Source organism: Rhipicephalus microplus, chromosome 4 (assembly GCF_043290135.1).
Source record: "Rhipicephalus microplus isolate Deutch F79 chromosome 4, USDA_Rmic, whole genome shotgun sequence".
Classification (NCBI taxonomy): domain Eukaryota; kingdom Metazoa; phylum Arthropoda; class Arachnida; order Ixodida; family Ixodidae; genus Rhipicephalus; species Rhipicephalus microplus.
In genome coordinates this window covers 61,926,404-61,937,782 of record NC_134703.1, presented here as the reverse complement: position 1 = coordinate 61,937,782, position 11,379 = coordinate 61,926,404, and the positions used below count along the sequence as shown (strand labels likewise).

Here is an 11,379-nt window from a genome sequence, read left to right as displayed (position 1 = left end):
GGAGGTGTGGGCTAAGGTAACCTTTTTGGCTGTTGGTGTGGTATAAACATAATTATGCAGTCTACTGAACATATTTATGCAACAATATACTGCAACTACTGATAGTGTAAGTAGTCTTATTGCCATCATGAATAAAAGAGGCTACCTCTTCATCTGGCTTTTAAATGCCAGTAGCCATTGGTATTTTGAGCCTGCCAGTGCGGGCGACCGAACACAACCTTAATGTACCAGCATCACTAACTTTTAACTGTAATTGCTAAGAAACATATGTGCATTTTACAAAAACAAATGGACATATAAGTATATTGAGGTTAACAGAACAATCAAGTGGCATGATAACTGGACACCAAAGCTGAGAGATAAAACATTGACTTTATTTGAACAAAAGACACTTGTAAATATATGATGCCAACACGGCCCCCTTAAAAAAATTGATATAGTAAAGCATGACACCACTGATAAAATGTACCTTGTAAAATAGGCACACGGTTTAAAAATCAAGACTGTTTTGATTGTGAACCATCATAAACAGTTCAGTGCCGTAAACTACTCATTTTTACACATTTTGTTGTGCACTCAGTAGAAACATATCAGGCCTAGCAAAACATAAAAACCTGATATGGCCATGCACCTTTAATGCAGAACACAATGCAGATCAGAGTGGCAAACTATACAGGAGTTCATGTCTATAGTTTGTACTAACTTAAGTTTTGGAAATATTTGGCTCAGAAACATCTGATGTTTGAAATACACCCGAATATGACAACTTATGCATGACACTTCGTCAAAGTTTTAAAGAACTACCATATGTATTTCAGCACGCTAGATAAAATCAGTTTAAAAAAAGTGACTAAACGAAATAAAGCATGGCAGTGAATAATTGTTAGACATATTCAAATACACATGGAAAAAAAAGCCACACGTAGAAAGAGTCGTTACTAAGGTGTACCCCTGATAAGCCACTTTGAAACGAGAGAAACCTCAGTTCATATGGTGAATTTGTAGTCAGGTATCACGCCATAAGCACCCCATGTGATCTGATGTGTGACTGAATAGATGTACGTAGGGAAAAGAAAAAGACCCTCTCAAAGAGGTGCATAGACAGCTGCAAGGTATGCTTAATCTATTGCATGTAATCACGCCCATCTCATACAGACAGAAACACTGTCTACTAGGCAATGTCATTGCTTAACTATTGTTGAAGGTCTAGACTTCATAGGACACGCATACCTCCTCAAAACGCACGTTTCTCATCTACACCAACCTTCTCTAAAGATATAGTGCATGCAACAAAAGGAATTAACAATGAATAGTACAAGGCATGACCATCAAGAAGTTCCTAATAACAATAAGCTTTCTACTAACACTACAAGATGGAACTATGACAACGTTACCATGGCGGTGGATGATTAGTAAATGGATTGGCTTAAACTTCATGCTTTTGGCTTACTGACATTCTCGTAGCTTTGTGTACTACACTTTCTCCATCTTTAATGGCTTGAATTTTGAAGCCATCTTATTTTCTGAAAGCAGAACGCAATCTGCACGCACACATCATCTTGAACGGTGGTTATAATGAAAGATTTTGCTAAAAGTAATTATTTTACATAGTCACTACAATGTTAGCAGCCAGAAGAGCGAATTTGGAGCAGATCTTTGAATTGACCACCATTACCAGCCTGGCTGATCCACAATTCTTTCAATTGCTGCAAACACTAAAGCAAAAGTAGGGATTCATGATTTGATAGTTCATGTTTCGATGTAAAGAACAGCACAAAAATACAGACAAAGACGGAAGAAGGAAGACAAGGCGCTGATTTGCGCTTTGTCATCTCTTCAGCAAAATTCTACCTAGCTATCTCCAGCAGCAAAATTCCAGCAGCGAAATTCCACCTAGCTATCTTCGCATGAAACTGTATGCTTAATGGAATATGGTTACAGTAAAATGCACACTCTTTGTCTTCACAAGCATTTAGTATGTTCACATCTTGAAGCTGAGGTTGTATGGAAACCCAGGCCAGAAACTAACAAAGGCAGCTGGCAACACATGGCAAACCATACTAATGAAGTGACACAGCAACACTGACATACTTTGCAAGAACTTGTATAAAGATAGGTCCAGACGCCTCTGGCAAGTTAACGAGCCACAACATATGCATTAACAGAGATACCCCGCAAGGTAAGCAATATGAACAGTAATGATCGCTTTAGTTACATTTCTAAGAAGAAAGTACAAGGTGACATTACAACCTAAGGGAATACCCATGCTATAGATACCCAGCAGCACTGGAATTTCCTCCTGCAATATCTACTAACATTGTATTAAGAAGAGCCAGGAGTGTACACATACACACATGCTAACCTCCTGTACACTGCACTGAGTGCACCATTAGCAATCCCATTTGCCAAACACTGATGGCAGTTACATTTCCACATATAGCTCCAACCAGGCAGCCATCTGGTGGGATAATTGTTCATTGCTACTGCCGGGCAGGCACCAACATTTTCAGTGCCGTACCTTAGCAGCAGGCCATACTGTTCAAGGCACAAATAAAATGAAGCATGGCACAGTCCATGTCACGTAGACAGCATGATAAAGCAAGTATGAGAAAAAAAGAAAAGGGTATGTGGGGATTCAATATTGTGACCCTGCTTGTAAAAGTATATTTGATGCATAGCCTGGTTAAAGATATTTCTTTACTACAAGACTGCACTCATGTCTACATGCGTACGATATAGAAGTGTTGTACAAATGCAATATATTTCTATGCCACTCATCACAAATATTTAACGCTAAGCAACCCTGTTGAGAGGCCAGATGCAAGTCGTACAAGCATTCACACCTAATATGTAATGATAATATGGAATAGAAGTCACTGAATATGGAACAGAAGTCAAACCATTGTTAACACATGGAAAAGAGCCTGTGGTAACAGGAGCACACCGATATGAAGGCGATCATTAAAAAGAAGTTTAAATAAACACATGCCAATGCTGCTAATCAGCTTGATCAAAGCACCTTCTGGATGTTCTCAAACAGAAATAATATACAGCAAGCACATGACAAGTACAAGTGCATGAAATATATGCGCATCTTGCATATCTCAATTTGGCTACGTGGTTGGGCTGATGAGATTCACAATCTGCTCCACACTGGGCCAGAAACTACTCTATCGAGTGTGATGGAGTAATTAATCCGTTACCATGACTCGAAGATTCCATGTTCACTCTATGCGAAGCTGTATTCAAGAGGCAAAATAATAACTACAGCATTTACGTAAGGCCACAAGGAAGCTTTAGTTCGTGTCTACTACCACTGTGCTGTTACTGCTACCAATTTGGCCAACTTTGGCGCATGCTAACTTGGTCATGTTGTACAAACAGCTGGGGTGACATTGCTATCATATGTAACAGGCCAAAGCAGAATTCGTTATAAGGAGGATAATCACGTTCAATATCTGGTGTGCAATTAGACTAGTGAAAGGACGTGAAGAAAAGCTTGTCTGCATTTATCAATGAGTGATATGTTATGTGAGAAAGCTTATAGCTGTCATAATGGTGGATACTGTGCAAAGGAAATAACATATAACTTTTGTACAGCCAGTTCTTGGTTGTTGTTTTTTTTTTGTTCGCTAGAAAAGCTATAGTGTCTGATGGCTCTGCACTTAACATGGTTATGTGACAGCTGGGATGTTGCATTGCTTCAATAGCTGCAGTTTGCTTGGTCTCTTCCTATGTTGACACCAGTTGCAACAAACAGTGTAGTCAAGTGGCCGAGGCAGAGAGAGTGTCAAAATGTCGCTATGCTAGGCATCTGTCTAGCTATGTCATGACGCACTAGAATCAATATTAGGACATCGTCTATAAGAGCTATTACATTAAGTTATGATGCTTTCAAGTATTTTTTTTTTAAGTCTAGAAGCAGCGGTACCCCATTTAACTACAAAGATAAAGAGTTGAAAATAACGCATTATTTTGTCATTAAAAACCACGAATAGCTGCAGTATCTAACTCTAGTAAAAAAAAAACTTTTATTTTGATACAAACTAATTATTATCGTTGTGGACTTAACACTTCTTGACCATAATATAGTAAGCATTATTGCAGTGCTTGTCTTGCAATGACAGTTTTCCAGCCGTGCTGTTGTACAATATTATAAGAGCACTGATCAGTGAGATATTAACGCACAACCATCATTGCTATTTGTTTAGCGAGGCCACATAGATAGCTGTCACTATTTGGGCAGAGCCATTGGTCATAAAAGTTCACAGATATGCTCCCTCAGTTGGATTACACTTTGCCACTCCCCTTTGATATGTTTTCACTATCTGCAGGTTAAAATCTCTTGCTACATTGCGCTTTACCCCGCAATGCTTGGGTGCATAGCAGCCAATTGTAAGTAGGGAGGCAAGTGAGGGGACATTTCATTAAATTTAAAGCACTATAACGTGACTATTACAGGTATAATACTAAGACCATTTTCAGACTGCTTACACACACACAAAAAAACTTTTGAGCTGTATTTGCAGCAATATTTCCAAACAACCATGTTACTATGTCCATTCCAAATATGATACGTCAGCAGACCATTTCAGCAGATCAACTATTTGAGCTATTCGTCACTGCTTTATATGGACCTAAGCTTCACATTCAGAACATAACGTTTAATGCCCCCTAGAGAGTAAACAAGTGAGGAAAAAAGAAACTTCTTTTTCATCAATAAGTGTGACCACAAAAAGAGACTGCTTATTAAAACACTGTAATATCCCTTCAAACTTGCGGTATAGAGATGTAAAATGTAAATAAATCACACACACACATTCACCGAACACACTTCGTGAAGTTGCTAAATTACGCGATGTTTGTTTCTCTCATTGTACACCAAAAAACCTGCAATTTCGCTGGCCACTTATTGAGCTTTAATGCTACTGAGAGTTGAAAAGAAAAAGCACTAGGCAAAGCTCGGTAAGACAAATTGTACGGAGGTCAAATGAGGGTATTTGTGATTAATATCAAGACAGCTTGTAATCGGCTCCCTTTGACAGCTTGGGCAAGGGAGCCAATCATATTTGAGAATTTCAATTCAAATTTGGCTCAATCACAACTGAATGTTCCCACTATGACTGAGGTTAGGTAGCTGTGACAAGCAGTTCTAATGACTAGGTACTTGGGGTAAATTATCAGCCTTGAACAAGGCACAGCCTAGCAGCTTTCTTCTCTGAACGGTGTTTCAGGACACTGATTACTCTAAGCAGCTGTGAGATTCAATAAAGGCTGGTCCCACATCATCAGAACACGATAAGGTGGAGGCAGATGACTAAGTCACCACATTTCAGTGGCAAGAATTGAAATGTGGTTTGGGTGGGACTAAGCACCTCACAAACTCTGACTATTCTGCATTTAATGCAGTTAAATGCCTTTGGAAAAGTACAAATGTGTGCACAGACATTTCACCAAATGCCATGATGCTTTACTACTGCTTGTATCTACAAACAATTGTACCTGGCTGGTAAAGGCGCTCACCGAGTCAAGTCAGTTGAATGAAGCCCCAAGAAGGATATTGTACACTCCGGTGAAATAGATAAGGGAATATAATGCCACAAGATTCAACCAGTACATCTGTTGCGAGACTAATGTAAAAATTGATATTTGGTCTTTAGCTGAAGCAAAACAAAAATACAAGAGATTGCGAGTGAAACACGCGTGACACCTCCAACATCACGTGCAAGAGAAACATGTTTATGAAAGGCACCACTTATACTAGGTCCTAAGGAACAAGCTCACATTTCCGAAAAACGAAAACAAAACAATACTGATAGAACTCTACCAAATCAAACATGACTGGTCAGTTACTATATGTAATGCTATTGGGTCCTTGTCTTTTTGCTGACACAAGAACGGCCTCGGGTAGCTGATTGATTACATATCGGATTCAAAAGGCATACACGGGCTGATCCATACCATGTGCAGATTCATATTCATTTCATTTATTTATACTGTTAGCCCAGAAGTGGGCCGTTACAGGGTGGAAGTACAAACAATTATTTGCAAAACAGAAGTACCGTACAGGTCTCGAGATAATTTCTCGGTATTATTGTGACCAGCAACTCGAAGTTATACATAACATACATAAATGGAACACACATGCGATGCAATACATACGCGCAGAACAGCACATGACGCATTTGAGGCGGCACTTTTGCACCGCGCTGAAGATTTGAAACTCCATATCTGGAATGTATTCAATACAGAATACATTCCAGATATGGAGCATGTGATATGGGTACTGCAGTATATATTTACACGTATGAGCAGTAAGAAAGGGAACACAAAAGCTGCTTTTAAGTGAATGTTACACTGGTAACATGTTGATGTTGCAAAGGGCTTATTAAATAGCTAGGTGCACAGTACTAGTAATACATACAAAGGAGCTTTACCAATGTGCATTTGGCATGACTATCTAGCTACTATAGTCTTTTAAGCTTCATGCGTTTCCTGCCATATTGCTCATAAGTGTGTGCAGGCAGTTGTCGACAAGTGTTTTGGAATCGGGGATCAGGAACAGCTGGTACCAGAGTGAACTAAGTAGACATTTGCGAACGAGCAAAAGCTTGAGAACCTGGGTTATTTTCAAAGTTTTCCTTCTAACATGGCCGACTTCCCTCAATAAAGCTGTACACTGAGCTTGGCAGTTGCACAGTACAGCTTTTTCACAACACAAAACTAACAAAAGTAGAGAATAAAACAAGATATCAAGCACACTTGTTGGGCAAAATGGTTCTTGATTGAACACAACAGCAGCTGCCACACGTCTGCCATAAACTTTCACACTTACTGACAGTACCGCCTGAAAAGTCGCGACCATCTTGTCACGACCACACTCTTTACAGTGCACACTTATGACAGTGACTTCTGCACAATTCCTACCTATTCTCACAGAATATTACACGGTAACATGCCTAGAGTCATTCTTGAAGGAACTGCAAACAGGAAAAGGAGGAACTTCGTTGAGTGCTACACGTTGTACTACTTGATATATAACACATTGGCAACGATATGAGTACACAAAGGAACTGCACGACTACAGCAAAACCTCATTATTAAGAAAGTTGCATTTGACACAAAACAGTTTTTTATAGCCAAAAACTCACTTTCAATGAATACCGCTATATGAACGACAAGAGTATTCATTGTTTTGATAGTACCGGTAATTCGTTACATCCGTATTTGTAATATCAAGGTTTGACTGTCATACAAATGCTACAAGAACTTTGATTAACTAAACAGAAAGCTATAACACTTCGATGGCTAACAACAACTCATCCATCCGAGTTTCATCCGTGCAGCACCTTAAAGGGATGTCTCGCTTCCTGAGAGAGGCAAAGCATGGCGCAGACCAGAACCTTCAAGCATTGCGATTCGCTGCTTCAACATCTGCACCTGGAGAAGGAAAAGAGGGTGAAGATTTTTGAGCTGTGGAGAAAAATAACAGACTAGGGCATCACACTACTTTTGTGAGCAAGATGCATAAAAAGAACTAAGACATTCAGTTCAATTCTCTTGTGGTGTACAACCTCAAATATAATTATAACAAGTAAAAAAAAGTGAACATAAAATTATTCAAGAGGCAATATAACAAGTAACATGTTACAAGTGGGAGCCAAATCCACAGCTACTTCATGAGCGCAGTGCTTTAATACCAAGCAACTGCCAAGCAGCCACACTTTCATAAGCTTTCTTGGCCATATAGGAAGTGAAAAACAGGCTGCCAGCGAAGTTCGTTATATCAAACAGCAGAGCGAGGAATTTTCATAGTTATTGTTTTTGCCATCTCGGTAGCAATTAATTAATAAATACAACAAACACTAACACTATGATAAGTATGTTATTAGTTATTGTACTGAGGTGACACCATGTTGAATATTAAGTTATTTTTCAAGGTATGCAAAGAATGGGGCTGAAACTATTAACATGCAGTGACGTGATAGCTGTGCCGATTGCGCTAAACTGTACCAAGAGGTAAAACCTGCTACATCCTGCTACATTTCAAACGAGTCAAAAACCGCCATCTCCCATTTTGATCGCCGTACCATTGCTCCCTGTACCTTACAGCTCCTTGAGTTCCTCGCCTACCTCGAAGATGAGGATCTGCCTCCCATATCTCTTATCTGGGTCCCAAGCACACGCAGGAAACTCGGGGAACGAGGCCGCCTACCGACAAACTCGAGAATTCGTCAACCGAGCGGTGGGCCCCGCCACGAACCCAGAGAACGTCGGTGAGCCCCTCATATCCTATCATGAAATTGCTCAGCACTATCGCCTCGCACGTCGAACAAAACCACCGCCGCATCCCAAACTCATGAAACCACAAAAATTCACATGGCGCCGCCTCCAAACGAACTCGTTCCCGTGCCCGCGGGTATACGCACACATTTACCCCGATCTGTTCAATCCTCATTGCTCAAAATGTGGCTCCATCGCCTCCCTCTCATATACTATGGGACTGCAGCGAGGATCCACCCCCGCCTGATCTCCTGACCACTCCCTCGTTCGAGGAATGGGAAAAAGTATTCAGAGATACGAGCCCAGAAGTACAGCTCTGGGCCATGCAGCGAGCTGAGGAGGTGGCGGCCAGGCACGGCCTGATTGCCATTCCACTGTGAATTTTTTTTTTCACTTAAATGAAGTTGTTTCTCTATCTCTCTGCTACATTTAAAAAAAAAATTCTTATATGTGTTGAGCACGAACGAACGTCATTCTGTGGTTTTTCAGTGAAAAAGAAGACTGAGCGTGCTTGCAAACCATATTTAAGCCCCCGCTGTAATTTCGAGTGGCCATTGGATCGTACTGACATGTACTATGTATTGAAGTAGTTGCTGGTGCAACCCTACCAAACAATCTAAAGTGATCCATACTGCATATATAAAGTTTTTTGCTACTACTCGAAAATACTGTATTATATCATTAAGCTCCGTAAAGTAACTACATTGAGCAGTCCACACATGTTTGAAAAGACTATTTTATTATAGCTGGTATGTTTTACAAAAAAGTGTACTGTTTGTTTTGATATCGTTTCTTTAAATTTTGTGTCCTGTGCTTAATTTATAATTGACACCTGACCAGACAATAATAGTACTTTATTAGCAATATCACTCGCTGCTGTTGATTGTGAAATTTTTGCTGAGATAGCATGGTGTCCCAGCATTCCGGTATCTTTGTTCTGTTACTCAACCGCAACGACAGTCTGAGTTTGAAAACTTGCCAGTTATATACAAAGCCTTGTATTACCGCAAATTTCATGGAGCGCAAAGGGCCAGTTATAAAACCCTGTTTATTACGAACCACCTATGAAATATGATTCTCAAGATTCTCTTTAAAAAGCACGAGCACAGGCAGATCACCGTGCAGCAAAGCACCAAGTTGTTCTGAAAGTACGAACGTCATCAGAGTAGTCTTTCTAGATTGTAAACAGAGTGCATAGAAACTCCACACAGATTGTACTTTCAGTACTGTGATTGAAGCATTAGGGAAAGTCATATTCATTCACAAATACGAGGTGGGTTCTGGTAAAAAGCTGGGGGGCCTGAAGTAACGGCTCCAAAGAAACTTAGGGTTGTTTATATAAAAACCACGGGCTGTACCATAATTTCATCTTTCTGGTTATTCTATGTAAAGATGTATGTATGTGTGCATATATCAATTTTGTTAAAAATGCAGTACAACTGATCAAGCTTAGAGGCAAATATTTTCATTATAAAGTGTTTCTTTGGTATTGTAACTGCTCCAAAAGCTTGTTGTGCTGCTCCAAAGCGAGATTTTAACTGCTACAGAAGTTGCACCGAAGTGGCTTCAATCGATCGCCTCACTAGTACATTGTAAGAATTTGACACTGTATCATAGGATGGCCATGACACAAGTAGAATGGACGCAAGATGCCAGGCAATATGACACCAACGAGTATGTCACAAATATGTCTAACACGACTGCCAATTCATTTTTCATGAGAGGCTGTGTGACTGCCGAGTATTGGTATGTGTGCCACTAGTTGAGGCATGCAACACAGTGAACCCTTAAATCGATAGGCGAGCAACAGGTAAAAATCACAAGTCTTAGTGAATATACGATAAAATAAAACGCTGCACGCCATGAAAGGTTTTTTTTTTATAAATCTTGCAAGGTATACATACATTTTCTGTTTTTAAGTGTCGGGTAAAGTGAGCAAGAGCACATACTGCAAATGGCCAGACTTTATTACAGTCGATCCTGAATATATCAAACTCGGATGTATCGAATTATTGGCTATATTGAACAGTTGAGAAGTCCTCTCGAATTTCCCATGCAGAAGTATAGGACCAGTGCACCCATATATCAAACTCCCGCACAGCGGAACATCCGCTATGCCTAACGCTGCGCTGCGCCAAAGCCCAGAAAATGTGTTTTTCCTAGCACATAATGATCGATTTTTGGCTGCATTCTAAGAAGTTCCGATCCCTTTTTGCGCGCAGGTGGGGAAAAGGCAGTGTTATTCCTTCGCACCAATCTTGTTCGTTGCGTGGCGTTTGCGAGTGCTCTGGTATGTTTAATACGTGATCTGCAGGTCTTAACGCACGGGCACATTGTTTTCAAAAAGACCGATTACCGACGACACCAAAATGAGAATGCGAAGTGACTCGGCGATCTCGTTGCAATGTTCGCATTCCCTTCCTTGTTTGTTAGTGCACATCGGCATGCGAGCTTGAAAAGCATAGCCTTTGAGATGTGCAACCTTGTGACGTATTTTATTGTTTTCAGCTTTAAAACCTATGTCTCGGAGGCCACACTTTTTCTAGCTTTTCGCATCAAAGGAGCTGAAAGCAGCGGCTGCCAGCTACAAAGCCACAAGTGACATCAATATCGCCAACATGTCTTAGGAAACTCGGTGTTGTTTTTTGTGCCTTGTGAACTTGTGTACTTCTCACCATGTTCCTGATAAATCTTCATTTATGAGTTGAACAGAACATTGACCCACACGTAGCAATAAAAATTATGACTGGTGCTTGGAGCGACGCCAAGTAAAGCACCGTCATAAACTTTCCTTGCGGTCTAGATGAGGACTTCGGGTGTGCCATGACCGCCGACAATAGCGCACGGTGCCTCAGTGAATTCTATGACATATCAGCATTTCCGGCCACTATCTCGGACAATGAGCAACTTCAGTGGTGCAGATACTGATGTAGCTGTTTCTGACCGCATCGATGCTGAGTTCATGGCTTTCATTGCCGGTGCCGCATAAGTGTTCCCATGCGGTTATAATATACCAACGCCTTCGTTCCCGCCGCTAACCATCCTTTTGCTACGCTACAAAGCTTGCATCAGCGTTCCGTGTCAATCAACACTGTT

At 40.5% G+C, this 11,379-nt stretch overlaps 1 protein-coding gene across 1 annotated transcript in view; it reads right to left on the bottom strand.

Annotated features, from left to right (window-relative positions):
- Window positions 1–353: 353 nt before the first annotated feature.
- LOC142814290 (colorectal mutant cancer protein-like) overlaps window positions 354–11,379 on the bottom strand; it is a 40,498-nt gene continuing 29,472 nt past the window's right edge. The window contains exon 16 of the mRNA XM_075892857.1: window positions 354–7,440. Coding sequence (XP_075748972.1) covers window positions 7,351–7,440 — 90 coding nt within the window. The 3' untranslated portion in view covers window positions 354–7,350. The remainder of the gene's footprint in view (window positions 7,441–11,379) is intronic.